Here is an 18,819-nt window from a genome sequence, read left to right as displayed (position 1 = left end):
GAGTGGGCTGGACCAGCTCACTCAGGGCATCACAGGGAGTTTGGGTTTTCTTTTAAGATCAATGGGCAGCCAGTAGAGGGTTTTTACGTGGGAGAAGTTACATAATCAGATTCTTGTCTTCAAAAGATCACATAGTTTCTGTGTTGAGAACAGGTTAGAATAAGGCAATGGTAGAAGCAGGAAGAATCATTGGGAGGCAGTGCTGTAGTGAAAGAGAAAAATGGTGCAGGTAGAGGCAGTATACAAAAGAATTAAAAGGAGTGGGTCACACTTGAGACTGTCCTGACCCAAGGAGCTGGTGGCTTGGGTGTGGGAGGAGAGGGCCTTCTTCCTATCATAGCCTGGTTGGATTCCTTACTGTCCTGCACATACACTCTATATACAACACGTCGGGCACCCCCACATGGAAGGGTTCAGTGCTTTATTTCCATCCATCCTTGCCATCGAGGGCCCAGTTCAAGCCAGACTGCCTCTGAAATGTTTCCCTTTCATATATGTACAGCCTAGGACTGGTCCCCTCTGAGCTCCCACAGTGCTCATCGCCTGTTGAGCTGGGGTGGTGATGCCTGTGGAAGCGGACTTCCTGATTCTGCTCTCCATTCCACTGTGAGCCCTTTAAGGGCTTAGAACCTGGGTGGCTTTGGCATAGTAACCCACACACTGGATACTGAACATCGCTTTGTGACTGTCCTACCTATAGGTGATCTACTTCTTCCAGTCAATATGCCGACTTTAGAAGCTCCAGAAGAGAGGCTGAGAAAATTTAAATACCGAGGCAAAGATGCATCTGTAAGTATGAGGCAACAGCTTCACTTTATCAAGGACTAGCGCAGTAAAACTACATGGCGGAAATGCATCAAATATAGAGTGGAGAGTGGGGAAAGGGGGTGACAAAGCAAATACAGCGAAATGTTTATTGTGGCCCAGCCGGTGTGGCTCAGTGGGTGAGTGTCAACCAATGAATCAAGAGATCACCGGTTTGATTCCTAGTAAGGCACATGCCTGGCTTGTGGGCTCGATCCCCAGTGGGGCACATGTGGGAGGTGGCCACTTGATGTTTCTCTCTCCTCAATGTTTCTATCTCTCTAGCTGTTGGGCTGAGCACAAGAGCCTGGGGCGGGGAGCCTGAGCTGTGTGTGGATTCTAACTCTCATTCAGCTTCTCTAGGTTCAGTTTTCTGGCTCTAGCTCTGTGTCCTACATCTATGTACTTTCGCTGCAATATCATTCACGGTTGAGTACACCTTACGAATCTGACAGGCAGCTGAGGATGGGAGAAGCCACCTGGTTAGGACACTATCCAGAGCCAAATCATTCTTACACCCTTTTCAACAAGCATGGCTGTCTGGCTTCCAAGATTAGTGCAGATTAAAGGAAATCAATTAGAACAAAGCATTTGAACCCTCTACATGGGAAGCAGCAGGAAGGGCCAAGAGATGAGAAGGGAGAATACACAGCGAGGGGCCACTTAGCAATGGGGCAACAGTACTATTGATTCAATGGCCCTGAAGGTATTCCTGCCTTGTCGTCTAACACCACAGTGACCCTGTTCTCCAGCAAGAATTACAAGGCTTGTTTAAGGATTATCTAATACATACACGTACATTTTCTTAAATTAAGAAAGTCTTCAACCTAAAACTCATCCATCTGTATAAGTTGAATCATTTCTCTAGGATTCTCAATACTATGAAGCCTGAGTTTCTCTTTATATGAGAAAAGGGTTGTTTTTACTTTAAATTTTAATTTCCCTCAGTTTGGTGTCCAGGTAAAACTCATGAGACTGGATTAATATTTGAATGACCTAGCCCAGCTGGCAAGGCTCAGTGGTTGTGCATCAACTTTTGAACCAGGAGGTCATGGTTCAATTCCTGGTTAGGGCACATGCCCAGGTTGTGGGCTCGGTCCTCAGTGTGGAGTGTGCAGGAGGTAGCCAATCAATGAGTCTCTCTCATTGTTGATGTTTCTCTCTCTCCCTGTCCCTTCCTCTCTTAAATCAAAAACAAATATATTTAAATATATATATTTGAATTACCTAGAGAGTGATTCCCTAACAGTGGAAATGGCCAGGGACATCAGGGCCTGGGCAGTCTGTTCATAGCCCAACTGGATCCCCATAGTTGGGAGTCCCAGGACTGCTCTTCAGGATCTAATCAACACCAATGAAGACATGCTCAGACTCAGGGCAATGGGACACTTTGCTCAGATGTCTCTACAGCTGATAATCCTGGTCTGCTAAGGGCATAAGCGATCGTTCTTCACTTTGGGAGGGAGATTGACTATTCTTCTAGATGTGGTGTAGAAGAGGACAGCAGAGGAGGTCAATTGAGCTGGGGCTATTTACTAACTGTGATTTTAACTCTTCCAGCCTGTTGAATCTGTAAAGTGAAATCAGATGCTTTAAGTGTGTCTAAAAGGCTAACATGGTAACAGCCTGACCTCCCAGCTCTAAGTGCCCCAGTTCTTCCTTTCCCTCACTAGATGATGCGACAACAGCGGATGGCAGTCAACGTGCAGCTCCGAAAGGCCAAGAAAGACGAGCAGGTCTTAAAGAGAAGAAATATCACCAATCTCTGCTCTGACCCAGCTTCTGGAGAAGGGACCAAAGAGGTATGTTGGGAAGGTGGCGTTTAGAGCAGTTGTGTATAAAACATATCCTTAGTAAATGTCTCTGGCTTAAAATGTTTGGTTCAGAACTTACAAGCTCTAATTGAGGGTCTTGAAGAAAAGGGGTGGAGAGATCCTGGTTAGATTTAAACTGGTGTTGTCAGAAAGCTCAGGGTCATTTCCTTTGTGGCTGTGAGTCTGAGATCAAGGCTCTAATGGGGGGAAGGGATGCTTCTAACTGAAAATTCACTTGCCGCCACTCAGCCAGAAGCAGGGAATGAGGGGTCACGCAGGTTACCTCTCAGCAGCGGCATCTAGTTACTCAACATGTAAAGTCTTGCCTAGGACTTGAATGCTGCCCTCTGTCTTCCCTTCTCCGTGCACCCTAACCTTGCTCAATACAAGTCCTGGATTGAGCCCTAGCTGGTTTGGCTCAGTAGGTAGAGCATCAGCCTGTGGACTAAAGGGTCTCGGGTTTGATTCCAGTCAAGGGCATGTAGTTCAGTTGCAGTCTCCTCCCCGGCCTGGGCCCTGGTTGGGGCTCGTGCAGGAGTCAACCAATCTATGTGTTTCTCTCACATTGATAGTTCTCTCAGTTTTTTCTTCTCTCTTCCACTCTCTCTAAAAATCAATAGAAAAATATCCTTAAATGAGGATTTAAGGAAAAAAACACATTCCAAATCCTGGGTTGACTTTGAGGTCAGTACTGTTTTTTTTGTGATCTTTCCAGAATGTCCGGACCAGGAAGTTTCCCTCAGAACCCCAACAGTGTGGTATCTACATGCCTTTGTAGCTACGTGCCTTTTATGATCCGCCACTGTGTATGTCACCACTGCACTCTGCTCAGCTTAGGGCTCTTAGAGGCAGAGAGTGGGTCAGTCCGGGCAAGTGGGTTCAATGCTGTGTTACCGGCCACCAAATAGAAGAGCTGTAACCATTCTCTGAATTGCCGCAGGACTCTGAACCATATCTCCACTTAGCTTCATTTATCTAGAATAGTCCCCAGGAGTCCCCCATCCAAGAAAGATGGAACTATGAATTGAAAAACTTGTTTTCCTTTTTATCCTATATAAACTATGCCTTTTAAAAAAGTAAAATATAATTCATGGACCATGGAATTCACCTTTATAAAGTACATAATCAGTGGGGTTTTTTTAGTATATTCACAAGGTTGTACAACCATCACCACTAGCTAATTTCAGAACATATTCGTCACCTCAAATAGAAATCCCATACGCAATAAACAGTCACTCAATCCTCCTTCCCTCTAGATTCTGGTGACTTGGAATCTACTTTCTGTCTCCGAATTTACCTATTCTAGGTATTTCATATAAATGGAATCCTAGAAGATGTGGCCTTTCATGCCTGGCTTCTTTCACTTAGCATACTGTCTTCAAGGGTCAGCCATGTTGTAGCAGGTGCCAGTCCTTCATTCCTTTTATGGCTGAATAGTATTTCATTGTATGGATATACCACATTTGGTTTATCCATTTATTACTTGGTGGACATTTGAGTTATTTCCACATTTTGGCTATTATGAATAGGGCTGCTATAAACATTTGTGTACAAGTTTTTATGTGAACATGTTTTCAGTTCTCTTGGGTACATATCCAGGGGAAGAATTACTGGGCCATATGGTAACTCTATGTTTAACTCTTTGAGAAACTGCCTGTTATAAGCTGAATAATGCCTACCGCCAAATCTCCCAATCCCCATCATACTTTATATAATGAAAGGGACTTTGTAGACATGATTAAGTTAAGGATCTTGCAATGGGGAAATTATCCTTGTTTCTCTGGTGTGTCCAATGCAATCACATTAATTCTTAAAATACGAAGGATGAAGGACAAGTCAGAGCAGAAGGTGATATGATGACAGAAGCAGGGATTGGTGTGCTAGGCTTTGAAGATGGAGGCACAAGTCACAAGCCAAGGAACACAGCAGCCCTACTAGAAGCTGAAGGGCAAGAAAACAGATTCTCGCTGGAACTGGTTTGGCTCAGTGGATAGAGCGTCGGCCTGTGGACTGAAAGGTCCCAGGTTCGATTCCGGTCAAGGGCATGTACCTTGGTTGCGGGCACACCCCCAGTAGGGGGTGTGCAAGAGGCAGCTGATTGATGTTTCTCTCTCATCGATGTTTCTGGCTCTCTGTCCCTCTCTCTTCCTCTCTGTAGAGAGTCAATAAAATATATTTTTTTAAAAAAGAAAAGAAAACATTCTCCCCTCATAGGCTCCCAGAGGAACCAGCCCTGCCATCACCATGACTTTAACCCAGTGAAACTGATAATGAACTTCTGACCTCCAGAATTGTGAAAGAATAAGTTTGTGTTGTTTTAAGCCACTAAATTTGTGGCAATTTTTACATTAGCAATAGGAAACATGCTGCCAACTATTTACCCAAGTAAGCTGCACCATTGTACAATCTGATATTCTAACCAACTATTATTATTGTCCATTTTGGAATGGTAGCCATCTAGTGCATGCAAAGGGCTCTATTGTTCTGATTTTTATGTTTTTCTAATGACTAATGAGCATTTTTTTTCATGTGCTTATTGGTTATTTGTTTATTTTCTTTGGAGAAATGTCTGTCCAAACCATTTACCCATTTTTTTTATCAAGTAATTTGTCTTTTATTCTTGAGTTGTAGAAGTTCTTTATATATTCTGGTACTATACCCTTACCAGGTATATGATTTGCAAATATTTCATCCTATTTTATGAACCATCTTTTCACTTTTTTGATAGAATCCTTGAAGTATAAATGCTTTTAATTTTGAAACATTTCAATTTACCTACTTTTTTCTTTGGTTGCATGTGCTTTATTTATTTTTTAAACAATTCCTATTCTTTTTTAATGTATTTTTATTGATTTCAGAGAGGAAGGGAGGAGGGAGAGATAGAAACATCAATGATGAGAGAGAATCATTGATTAGCTGCCTCCTGCATGCCCCCCACTGGGGATCAAGCCCACAATCCAGACATGTGCCCTTGACCAAAATCAAACCTGGAACCCTTCAATCCTCAGGCCGACACTCTATCCACTAAGCCAAGCCGGCTAGAGAGGTTGCGTGAGCTTTAGATGTCATATTTATGACTCCATTGCCTACTACAAAGCTAGAATAATCACATCTGTTACATAGGTTAGACATGTAAATCAGTGGAAGAGAATGCAGAGTCCACAATTACCTCTCCCCCAGAGCATGAGGAATATCCCAGAGGTCTGTGAGATCTGTGAGACCAGCAAATACCCTTTCCTCCCTTAGTACAGACCAGCCTGCAGATTGGGACATACTGTTAAAGCCAGCCTGTTCTAATCAAATAGATGGCTAGACTAGATGACCTTCATGGTTCCTCTTAGCAGAGACTGACCTGAATGTGTGTCTCCTTGCAGGTCAGGCTCACGCTGGAAGAAATAATCAGTGGTGTGAATGCCTCAGATCCCACCGTATGTTTCCAGGCCACCCAGGCAGCCAGGTATCACCAACCAGACTGCTGCTGTTTATAGGTTCATAGTTAGAAATGAGCTCCAATGGCCTGTCTGGTTTCTTGGCAGCGGCAAAATGCCCACACAATATAAGAAAAGGCTAGTCCATCCAAAAGTGAGGCTCAATATCTCCTCTATACTGTCCTTGAGAGCAACTTAAGATATACAAGTGTTGTCAGAGATGAACCGCTTAATTTAAATGGGCCTCTACAGGAATCTTTGTGGTAGACAATACCTGAAGGGAAAAATGTTGCTTTATCACTGCAAAGTGCTATGAGCTAAACTGTAGGATGTTACGTAGTTAGGAATGCCAGGAACATCTATCAAGGAGATTCTTCGTATCTGCCTCATGTGACTTGCTTTTTCTCTTTTCTCTTTCATTGCAAAGGAAGATGCTGTCCCGGGAAAAGAACCCTCCTCTAAAACTGTTTGTCGATGCAGGGCTCATTCCAAAGCTGGTGGAATTCCTGACGTCACCGTTTCATCCCCGTTTGCAGTTTGAGGCAGCATGGGCTCTGACCAACATTGCCTCGGGGGCTTCAGAGCTGACTCGAGCTGTTGTGGAAGGGGGTGCCATCAAGCCCTTGGTTGAGCTCCTGTGTTCCCCCAACCTAACTGTGTGTGAGCAGGCAGTGTGGGCCCTTGGCAATATAGCAGGTGAGACTCTCCCCTCAGGGGCTAAGAAAATAGTGGGCCAGGCATATGGCATGCGAAAGGAGTTCTTTGGGTAATACTGTGGACTTGATACTCTAAGTAGAAATGCCTAGAAATGCTGGTGAAAGTACAACAGGCTTTTCCAAAAATCAGAGTCAAGTCCAGAGGTCATAAATTGAAGCTGAAACCAGATAATGCAGTATGTCCTGAAGCTGCAGGCTACCTAGGGACATCGGCCAATACCAGGTCCTACAACCCTTAGGTCTCAGTGGCTTCAGGAACAAAGGCCAAGCTTTTGGCTTATTCAGTGTAGGGGGTTTTGGCAGACACTATGTAATCCAGACCCTAAAAAAAGTCTCCCTCTAGAGAAAGTTGCCCATGGAACATACAAAAGTTTGGCGTGAAAGTTTCCCCTGAAAACACCCTAAGATTGGCCTTATAGATTTGGGACTTGACGCTGTATTTCTGAGAGGTCCAGGAAAGCAAAAGCTGGGGAGTTAATGCTGCAGGGTTGGGAGCTCCCTGATTTCTGGCTGAATAGAAATATAATGCTTTTGGGGGGAAACTAACTCAACTGGGTTCCTCGGGATTTTGACAAAGTAAGATCAGCCAAATGTTAGCAATTTCAAGTTCAGAGAATCAACAACCCACCGTGACTGAGTTAGCAGAAACAATCATTAAATTATACCTCATGGACTTCAGATATTGGGATTGGCAAACACCAAATATAAAATAAATCTGCTTTTGAAATGCTTGCAGAAGTAAAGCACCTATTGCAGAGGCTTTGTCTCTCATTTTGACTGGTTCAATAAGGAACAGGCAAAATTGGGTGGTATAATATAACTAATGCCTTGCCTGATGGTTGAAGAATTACAAATTGAGACTTCTATGGTCCAGAAATACGGTATTCAAGCCAAAGTCACAGAGAGCTGATGCCTAACACCAATGCATCTCCCAGACTTGGTTCTGAGTCACATCTTGAAGTTACCGCCCTGTGCCAAAGTCTTCTGGGAAGACAATTTGGTCTGCAATGGCCTTGGTCTTCCTGAGAACCATGCTATAAAACTATATTAGCATTTAGAGAGCATTGCCTGGGCCCAGTTGGCTGGCTCCTTTATGCATCCACGGACTGCTTACGGCATTTGCTGCTGTGTGGGACCTGCTTTCACACCAGGCCTAGCCACCCAACCAACATGTTCAAGACTCAGGATCAAGTTCATGACTACTTTCTCTACTTGCCCAACCTGGGAATGCGTTTTGACCTCTTACCCTTTGCACAGACTTTGAAAAATTAGTCAGCTACCCCAGGATTCTCTTTGTTCCTTCTTTGAATGTCCTGTTCTTATCTATTTATAGGTGATGGCCCAGAATTCAGAGACTCTGTTATCTCCAGTAACGCCATCCCACATCTGCTGGCCCTGATTTCATCAACCACACCAGTGAGTGTCTTTCAATTAGAAAACTTAGCGGGTAACAAGTTCCCAAAGTTGGGAAATTGAGGAAGTATTTCCAAATCAATGCTTGGCCCCTTATGATGGCAATTATACAGAAGGCCTAGAACTGAATATCACTTTGGGTGAAAATTAATCCAAATTTGTCCTCAGCAGGGAGTAGTGCTGATCTTTCTTTTGAAAGCATTGGAAAAAATCTGTTAAGATTTTTCTCAGTTTACAATCTTGCAAAATTAGATGACTAAACTCTTCTCTTCATGGAGCACAAACTGAATTAGTGGCTCACCAGTTCTGTTTCTAGGTAATAAAGTTTAGGTTTGAAGATTAGAGTCAAAATCAATTGATGTGGTGCGCTGGCCAGGTGGCTCACTTGACTGGAGCCTCGTCCCAAATATTAAAAAGGTTGTAGTTTCTATTCCTGGTCAGGGCACATACCTAGATTATAGATTCAATCCCCTGTCAGAGTGCATGCAAGAGGCAATGGATCAATATTTCTCTCTCATATCAATCTGTCTTCCCCCTCTTCCTCTACCTCTCCTTTTCCCTTCCTCTCTCTCTAATCAATAATCATTTCCTCAGATGAGAATTTTTTTTAAAAAAAGTGGATTGAGCCCTAACCGGTTTGGCTCAGTGGATAGAGCAACAGCCTATGGACCGAAGGGTCCCAGGTTCGATCCTGGTCAAGAGCATGTACCTTGGTTGCAGGCACATACCCAGTAGTGGGTGTGCAGGAGGCAGCTGATTGATGTTTCTCTCTCATCGATGTTTCTAACTCTCTATCCCTCTCCCTTCCGCTCTGTAAAAAATCAATAAAAATGTATTTTTAAAAAAAACACTTTAAAAAAATGGATTGATGTGACAACAATAGAGGAGTCCCTGGATTAGAAATTATATTTGGCCCTAACCGGTTTGGCTCAGTGGATAGAGCATCGGCCTGCGAACTGAAGGGTCCCAGGTTTGATTCTGGTCAAGGGCATGTACCTTGGTTGCGGGCACATCCCCAGTAGGGGGTGTGCAGGAGGCAGCTGATTGATGTTTCTCTCTCATTGATGTTTCTAACTCTCCCTTCCTCTCTGTAAAAAATCAATAAAAAAAAATATAAATATATATATATATTTTAAAAAGAATCAGAGTCTTAGTTGTACACATTAAGTTAAAGTGATTGAGAGGCACCATTGCAGCAACGTCAGGTAGGTGGACATGCGGGTCTAGATACTCATGTACACATATGTCATCCAGCTGGGCAAGATCAAGAGCAGGGGTCAGCTGCTTGCTGTGGTAAATCGAGTTTTACTGGAGCACAGCCATGCCCATTCACCCACACCCAATTTTCTGTGTCGCTTATAGTGTTACAAGTACCGTGTTGACTAGTTGTAACAGAGCCCTGTGGGCCCACAGAGCTGACAGTGTTCGCTGTCTTTACTGCCGGGCCCTTTACAGAAAATGTTGCCAATCTCTGACCTACAGTGTGAGGAGAGTCCAGGACCAGGTTCTAGCGTCTCTGACATTCAGAAGTCAGGCAGTGCCTGCCAGGGAGATTGAGGAGGAGCATCCCATTTAGCAATAAAAAAACAACAACAACCCAGGTTTGGTGTCACAGATGCCAAGAAGGGAACAACTGGTGACTAGATACAACGGAGAGGGACAGTAAAGAAAGCAGCTATGGGATTAGAGACTTGGAAGAAGCTGATTGCGTCACTAACCATAAAGAAGCAGGGTCAGAAACCAGACTAGGAGGAGTACAATTCGGATGGGAAGCACAGAGTAGACAGTGAATGCAGATGCCTCCTTGAGGATAGACTCTGAAAAACAGAAGTGAGGTGATGGCTGCAGCGGTGCCAAGGGTTGAAGGTCACAGAGTGTTTCTGTGCTGTGGGAGTGATCCAGGAGAGAGAGGTGATGCTGGGGACAGAATCTTTAAAGGTGAAAAGTGATGGAATTCAGAGGCAAGGTAGGGAAGACTAACCCTCGAGTAGAAGATCGGAAATGTGGTTGTGACATGTTGGTTATAGACTGGTGGGAAGAACAAGGAGCCTCTCTGTCTTGCCGGTGAGAAATGAAATTAGGTCATCAGTTGAGTCGAGGGGAAGGATATTTTGAAGAATGTAAGGAAATATCCATCTAACATTTGAATAGGAAGCAAAAAGCTCATTCTCTCTGTCCCTAGTATACAGGGTGTGAGTATACATACTTTAACAGCTGATATCTCCGTTTTGGAAAATGAAATGTATTTTAATAAACACTGCCTTTATAATTTTCCAAAATGTGTATATACAGGTTTGGGGACACCCTATATATACATCACTACCTAGAACAGATTGCTGTTTGTAGCTCAAATTGTTTGGTTCATGCAGGTCAATACCAGTGATCAATGATGGCAAGGACACACTGCCATTTGCATGTTTCCTTCTTTGCACCTGATGCTAGAAGCAGTCTCTCGTTGCAGATTACATTCCTGCGGAACATCACATGGGCCCTGTCCAACCTGTGCCGAAACAAGAACCCGTACCCTTGCCAAAAAGCCGTGGAGCAAATGTTGCCCGCCCTCTCCCAGCTCCTGCAGCACCAAGACAGCGAGGTGCTCTCCGACGCCTGCTGGGCTCTGTCCTACCTCACCGAGGGCCGCAGCGAGCTCATCGGCCAGGTGGTTGACATGGGGGTGCTGCCCAGACTGGCTCAGCTCATGGCCAGCTCAGAACTCAACGTCTTGGTAAATGTCCCAGGTCTTGGGCTTCCGAGTTGTATTTCCTTTAGCAAGTTCTACTCTTTCCTCACCCCCTGGTTCCACACTCAGCCCTAATCCTCTTCCTAGAGCAGTGGTCGGCACACTCATTAGTCAACAGAGCCAGATATCAACAGTACAACGATTGAAATTTCTTTGGAGAGCCAAATTTTTTTAACTTAAACTTCTTCTAACGCCACTTCTTCAAAATAGACTCTCCCAGGCCGTGGTATTTTGTGGAAGAGCCACACTCAAGGGGCCAAAGAGCCGCATGTGGCTCGCGAGCCGCAGTTTGCTGACCATGAACCTAGAACAAAGCTTACCATCTCCATTTCCTTGTTCTCTGATACTCTCTAGCCAAACACTTGAATCTATTTTGACCCAAAATCCTAGTATGTATTCAGTAACCTATTTTTTATTAATCTGACAACTAGAAATATAAAGAGCATCAAATTAAAATTGACTATAATTCCTTCGCCCCGTGAACTACCCTTTTGTGGCCTTTCCTTCTAGTGGTCTTCTATGAGTGTAGATGTTAACAAGTTGGCTGATACAGAATGTGTGTGTGTGTGTGTGTGTGTATTAATGTAAAGCCCATGTAACATTTGAATTGCTTACTCAAGTATAAAAGAAAATTCCTCTGATCCTCTCCCAACTTTGTTCTCTAATACTATTTCAGATATAAGTGAAAAGTAAGTAAAACCAACATGTCACTTACATAATATACTTCTTGGAAATGTCACTTAAAATGTGGGTGCCACTTCTGGTTTCTATGCCTAATACTATGTATTATGCAGCCTTAATGATCATCTGCTTTGAGATTAGATAGTATTCCTCAGAGGTCAAGGTTACTTTGGGGATAATGCTGGTAACATGGAGGATACAAAGAGAGTATCTATAAGAAGTCGCTTATCCTGGGAGCTTCGGGGCAAATTGCCAGGCTTGGCAAGGCTGTGATTGGCCTAGAGCACTACTTCTTCATCTCACTTGAGGAGCAGATACCCAGCATAATAGGCTAGGAAAATTCTATAACTATTATCTCTCACTCAAGTGCAAGAAAACCAAAATAAATCCTAAATCAACCCTCCAAGGACAGTTGTCTGGAGCCCAATCGTAGACCCACCCTGGGAACCATCAGAGTTATTGAGAAGGGGGTGTGAATATATCAAAAAAATGCCATTGGGACCTCACTGGCTCCAATAATGTATACAACAGAAACTTGACTCTGGTGCTGACTATAAGTTCAATAGACATAATTACGTTAGAAACACCACAATCAACTTAGCACTTTCCCCAATGTAGGGATATAAAAGGGAGAGCATCATTTCTTGATGCAGGTATCCCTTGACCTCCATCCCACTTGAGCCACCACTGCTGGGAAGCTGGCAAGTACCTTCAAGCTATATAAACGGCCATCCATGTGCCGAATGAATAAGGGTCACGGGTACCATCACTGTTCACAGGCTTCCAGAGAGCCATCAGCAAAGCATGACTAACGTTTGGGAGGGCACAGATCTTGTGTGACTGTCACCTTCCGCTGTGATACATTTGCAATACCTGGTTACACTTCTAGCCTTGTTCTTCCAGACCCCCTCTCTCCGCACTGTGGGGAACATCGTCACGGGAACCGATCACCAGACCCAAATGGCCATTGACGCGGGAGTACTGGGTGTGCTGCCCCGGCTCCTGCTGTACCCCAAGTCCTCCATCCAGAGGGAGGCAGCCTGGACCCTGAGCAATGTGGCCGCGGGGCCGCAACAACACATCCAGGAGCTGATGGACTGCAACGTTCTGCCTCCCGTGTTGGCTCTGCTGAAAAATGTAAGTGGGACAGACACTCTGTGTCTACGGCAAAGGCTACTTTCCAACTGGCCCTGTATTGAACTCCTTCAGTAACTCAGACAACAGGCTCCGAAGCAAATTAATTGAGACCACAACAAAACTATGAAACATTAGTACCCCAGCTCTCCCTTAAAAAAAAAAAAAAAAAAAAGGAAGGTGCATCCTGTTTGGACAACCCATGGAAAATTTAGAAGACTAAACAAGCATTGTGTGATGAAAAGGTGGCCCACAGCTCAAATATCCAGAAAAAATTTGCGCTGGCAAATAGTGTTAAAAGAATGTGCCATCTACTCTCTACTTGCGAAAAGAGGTTTTGTTTTCTTTTAGGAGGAAAACCATATCCAGTTATACTGATATTATACACTGAAGAATGGTGGCCTTTTCCACACACAATCACATTGCTTAAAGTGGTAATATACACAGAAAATCCAAATATAAAAGTAGAAATACAATAAGCATTCCTCTTTCCTACTGATTCCCACTTCCTTTCCCCAGGACAACTACTATCATCGGCATTTCTTTTTGCCACCTTTAAATGGACGGGCTATGTTTTTCTGCTTATGTGTTTCTGCTCTGAGGTTGGATGGTTGGTTCCCAGGTTTTCATTAAGTATTAAAAGCTAGGCCAGGTGTGCAACCCAAATCATAGCATCTTCCAGTCAATTAGACACTTCCTATCTTGTGTTCTACCATGAATCTGTATGTATTCTATTCAGAAGTATCCAGTCATGAATCAAGAAGTGATCTTAGTTCAAACTGTGCCTTTTGAACTATAACTTGCTTGGAGCCATAAGCTGTTTGTTTGTTTTTTATTTTTGTTTTAAACTGTGGTCACAGTTTCTCCCAGCCACAAAATAATGTCTCCTGCCCAGGGGCAGTAGGGTCCATGATCAATTACTCCCATATCTCTGTGTCAAATGCTTTTTATAAATGCAAGGGACGCATTGAGTGATATGTCAGTGGCCTTCCTCGGTAACCTCTGGGCTATCTCAGTCGCTCAGATCACATCTGTGTGCTTAGCTTTGTAGCTATGGAGCTTCTTATCCAGATTTTTACCAGGGCAAAAAGACAAGAAATGTGGACATTGGCCCCTAAAACCTAAAATTCCAAGCATAATTCCTAATCTATGTTGATTACCTGGATTGGTTTATGTTGTTTCTGCTTTTCCCATAACCCGAGTTAATGAACTGAGTCTGTTTGAACTTAGGACCTCCCTCTAAAACCCCATATGAGTCTACCTGCCTCCTTCTTGACTTCAAGTCCCCAAGGTGTTCTCTCTAAATTGCACATATAGTCCTGGCCGTCCCCAGCCTACCTAGAAACTGAACCAAGTTAGCATCCCTATATTTAAGTTCTTCAGGATCTGTAAAGAATGCAAATGTTCCCTTTCTGCAGGGAGAGTTTAAAGTCCAGAAAGAGGCCCTCTGGGTGGTGGCTAACATCACAAATGGAGGCACCATGGACCAGCTGATCCACCTTGCCCATTCTGGAGTCTTGGAGCCACTGGTGAACCTGCTCACCATCCCAGACACCAGATTTGTTGTCATCATCCTTGACATCATTTCTTTTCTCCTCCAGGTGAGCTGTTGTGGACAGGTTGGTTTCTAAGTAGCAGTCTCCAAACTTATGACATTGAATTTCGTTCTTAAAACCCAAGTAGGACTCTCTTTCTTCCCAGCTCCCCCATCTTCTCCCTTGTGTACACATTCTATGGATAATAATAACAGAGGCCTTTCAAAGAAGGTACGTTATCTTCATTTTCTCAAATGAGTGTCTTGTGCCCAGCACTGTTATGCTCAGGATGTGGCAGGTGAAAGTCCTTGCTCGCATAGAGCTTATGTAGTAGTGGGGAGGGGAACAGACACATCAGGTAGGGAGTTAGAGGTAAATATATCTGACAAAGAGGTAGTCACTGAAAGCTCAGAGTGAGGAGGGGAAGGTGTCTCTTATATTCAGTAGTCAGGAGAAACTTCTCTGAGGAATAACTTTTGAGCAAAGGCCTCAGAGAAGTGAGTGGGTCTTGTGGCTATCTGGGAAAGAACATGCTAGAAAGAACAAGGAAGGTGGTAATGGCCAGAGCAGAGTGAATGGATAGAAGGTGGTGGGAGATTAGGCTCACGGCACCTAGAGGCCAGATCACATAAGGTCTGTGAGAACTTTGACTTATCTGAGTGAGAGAGAAAAACCAATCGAAGGTTTGAAGGAGGGAAAAAACAGTCAGTGAGCTACATGGCTGACTCTTTTAGAAGACTAAAACATAGGATATACTTGAAGGAGCAGCAAGAAGTTAGCAGGGATATATGTTAAGAGGCCAGACTAGAATTCCTTTTATATTCAACTATATGACTTGGAAAATAGACTACAAAGCTTTGAATTAGAATCCTAGAAAAGTCTTATTTCTGAAAGAAAGGCAAGTTAAGGCAATATTTTTATACTATTTGTCTTGGTTCTGTATTGCTGCATAACAAATTACCCCTTAGTGACTTAAACATTTATTATCTCACATAATTTATGGGGTTAGGAATCTGGAGCAGCTTACCCGAATGGTTCTGGCTCAGGGTTTCTAATGTCCTCAGAGGTTCAAGATGTCAATTGGGGGCTTCAATCTCATCTGAACGTTTGACAGAGGCTGAGGATCAGCTTCCAAGATGGCTCACTCATGTGCCTGCCAAGTTATCCCCCACCACACGAACCTCTCCCGGGGACGGCTTGAGTGTCCTTACATGATGGCAGCTGGCTTTCCCTGGAGCAAGTAATCTAAGAAAGCAAGGTGGAAGCCCCCAGGTCTTTTAGGATCTTTAAAGGAGGTCATTTCAACAACATCCTATCGGTTACACACATCAGCCCTATTTAACACTCACACTAACACAAGGGCATTAACACCAGGAGGCAGGGGTCACCTGGGATCATCGTGGTTAAGGTCTTTTTATATACAACTAAGCCATTTGGAAAGTTTCAAAGTAACACGAGGGAACCCCTTTTGAAAACTCACTCGAAGCACTCTTTCCATGTAACTGTCTTGGAAAGAACTGACCTGAGTCAAGAACAGATTTGAAACACAGCCCAGCTAGACACTAAGACTTGAGCAAATCACACAGACAATGAGTAGGGACTTGACAGCCAGTAGACTAAGTTGGACATAACAAATCTGTAAAAGCAAATTTGGGATGTAGAAGTTTAACTTTGTCTGCTTCGTTTAAACATTGGGATTTTTTTCTCAGAAGAGTCTGGTCAAATCCCATCTGGTGGACCAGTGCACCCCCTGGACCAGATGGGGGCTGTGGGGGCAGTAGGTTAGAAAGGTCCAGATGAGACAGGAAAAAGTTCAAATGGGCAGCAGATGCCGTTGAGGTTCTTTGAAGTAACTTTGGGGCCATTTACTGTTAAGGTCCAAAATCCTCGGCCAGCGCTCCTGCTGCCCACAGCCCGGTTTTCTTTCTGAAGCTAATCTAAGCATGTTGATTCCTGCCCTACTTTCTTTACTCAAATGTACTAACTCGTAGGACAAGAGGGTATTAAAGCTTAGACCTACCGTGCGAACGGTCACCAGGTAAATAATGTGGCCTAATGAATTAACTTGACCCAGAGGAGGTTTTTCTTTATTACTGCTCACAAAATAGCAAGTAGAGCCCTTCCAGATATGACAGCCAAGTTTTTCATCTTCCTCCACATCCTGATATGCTGTTTAGCTGAGCTATTATTCCCTCTTCTCATAACAGGCAGCCCTTGTTCCTTCCAAACCCTGTCCTCGCTGCTCCTTCCTTTGGGAATGCCGTTCCCTATGAGTGACCAGGCACAGTATCGTTCATTAAGGACTCGTGTTACTTTTCAAGCATTCTGTGCACAACTTCTATAACTTAAACCTCTGATCATTTACTAAATTAAACCTTCTACACCATAACCATTGTTTACTTGTCCCTCCTGATAGGACAAGCTGGTTACAAAAGGCCTTCTCTAAATCACATCTGTATCTGTAACACATATCTGTTATCATATGTGTACACGTGTGAGTGAATGAAGAGCCCTGGATGGTAAATCCAGCGACCAGCATTGGGTTAAATCCTCTCATGGTTCTTTGTTTCCAGGAACTTCATTACGTGGCTATGGTGGCTCTTGTTACTGAGGGTCTCTTGTCTTACCTTTCAAGGCTTTCAGGGAGTGCAGGGCCTGACCACCTGTATTTACACAGCATCGCTTAAACATTCTGTGTTAAAACAGTTTCTATGAGAAGGGGATGTCTACCGAACAGTGGTCGTGATTTGTTTATGGATGGCAGCATATTCAGCAAAAGAAATATTGTATTTTTGCAGTGAAGAAAAAAAACTAAATATGTATACACACACATGTATTACATAAATCTCCCAAGTGGAGGACGAGCGTGCACGTTGAAATCACTTTGGGAAAAGTGAAGCTGCCCCTGCTGGGACAGGGAGCCTTTGGTCGGGTTCCACTGGTGAGGCCCCCTGTCCCCAGGCTTTTGCCCAGGCCTCACTTTCGCTCCTATTGCCCCCAGGCAGCGGAGAAGCTTTCTAAGAAGGAATACCTGTGTCTTCTGATCGAGGAACCTGGTGGGGTTGAAAGAATCAAAACCTTGCAATTCCATGAGAACCATCAAGTTTCCATGACTGCTCTGAACATTATTGAGAACTACTTCTTGGAGGTAGGTGACTTCAGGCCGCCTCACAGGCGGTGACCGGGCCGGTGCCGCCTCCGTAAGGCGGGTGATCGGACAGGTGGGTCCTCTCGGGACTTAGCCGGGGTGCAGGGGCTGCCTTTGAGGGGCAGCTTTCTGGCTCCTGGAAACGGCTCTAATCCCTTAGAAGTTTGTCCTGTTACCTCTGGTTTCAAATATTACTTTTTTTTTTCCTACATGACTCTTTTGCGGGAAGGGCAGTAGTACAGGAAGGGATATGATGTTAAAGTGGCTCTTTATTGAAAAAATGCAGACAACTAAGGCAGGCCCCAGCTTTTGAAAAACCATTTTTGCTGTTTACTGCATTTTTTGTCTCTTTCTAGAATACGGTGTTTGGGGATGAACTCTACAAAAGGCTTCTACGTTTTCTGCAGGAGCCAGGAATAATTATCAGATAACATTAGGCATTCTTTAAAACTTTTTTTTTATTGTGGTAAAATATGCATAACATAAAATTTAGCATTTTAACCATTCTTAAGTGGACAGTTGGTGGCATAAAGTATTCACATTACTGTGCACCTCAGTAATGTGAATATACTTCACCACTGTCCATCTCAGAACTCATTTATCTTTCCAAACCAAGCTTTGCATCCATTCCTCATTCCACAGGCCCTGGTAGCCACCATTTTACTTTCTAGACTACTTCCATTTTTATTGTTCTTAATATATTTTGTTGATTTCAGAGAGGAAGGGAAAGGGAGAGAGAGATAGAAACATCAATGATGAGAGAGAATCATTGATCGGCTGCCTCCTGCACACCCCCTACTGGGGATTGAGCCCGCAACCCAGGCATGTGCCCTGACCAGGAATCAAACACTGACCTCCCAGTTCGTAGGTCGATGTTCAACCACTGAGCCACACCAGCTGGGCACCACCATTCTATTTACTGTCTCTGTTTGACCACTCTAAGTACTTCATTTAAGTGCAATCATATAGTATGCGTCCTTTCATGATTGGCTTATTTCACTTAGGACAATGTCCTCAAGGTTCATCCATGTTGTAGTATATGTCAAAATGTCTTCCTTTTTAAGGCCAGAGAATATTGCAGTGTATGGATATACCACATTTTGTTTATCCATTTATCTATCAATGGGCACTTGAGTTATTTAACTTTCTGGCTATTGTGAATACTGTTGCTATGAGCATGAAAGTACAAATATCTGTTCAAAGTTCCTGCTTCCAATTCTTTGGGGTATAAACCCCGAAGTGGAATTGCTGGATCATTTGGTAATTCTATTTTTAATTTTTATGACTAACCTACTGTTATCAATAGTGGACATACCATTTTACATTCCTACCGGCAGCACACAAGGGTTCGCATTTCTCAGCATCTTACCAATACTTACTTCTTTTTATTTTTATCATAGCCATTC

At 43.7% G+C, this 18,819-nt stretch overlaps 1 protein-coding gene across 1 annotated transcript; it reads left to right on the top strand.

Moving 5' to 3' along the window:
* The first annotated feature begins 723 nt into the window (after positions 1-723).
* On the top strand, positions 724-17,844 carry KPNA7 (karyopherin subunit alpha 7). Its single transcript, XM_008146123.2, has 10 exons — positions 724-789; positions 2,478-2,606; positions 5,993-6,075; positions 6,474-6,742; positions 8,096-8,178; positions 10,637-10,900; positions 12,500-12,733; positions 14,149-14,331; positions 17,267-17,413; positions 17,770-17,844. Exons 1-10 carry the CDS (start codon positions 724-726, stop codon positions 17,842-17,844), a joined length of 1,533 nt encoding a protein of 510 aa, XP_008144345.2.
* Positions 17,845-18,819: the final 975 nt, after the last annotated feature.

This window comes from Eptesicus fuscus, chromosome 6 (genome assembly GCF_027574615.1).
Source record: "Eptesicus fuscus isolate TK198812 chromosome 6, DD_ASM_mEF_20220401, whole genome shotgun sequence".
Taxonomy (NCBI): domain Eukaryota; kingdom Metazoa; phylum Chordata; class Mammalia; order Chiroptera; family Vespertilionidae; genus Eptesicus; species Eptesicus fuscus.
Note: the sequence above shows the minus strand (reverse complement) of the source record. Positions and strands in the feature narration are given on the sequence as shown.

Coding starts and splice junctions, on each gene's coding strand:
- KPNA7 (XM_008146123.2), top strand. CDS start 724: ATGCCGACTTTAGAAGCTCCAGAAGAGAGGCTGAGAAAATTTAAATAC. Junction 790..2,477: donor ACCGAGGCAAAGATGCATCT/GTAAGTATGAGG, acceptor TTCCCTCACTAG/ATGATGCGACAACAGCGGAT. Junction 2,607..5,992: donor CTGGAGAAGGGACCAAAGAG/GTATGTTGGGAA, acceptor GTCTCCTTGCAG/GTCAGGCTCACGCTGGAAGA.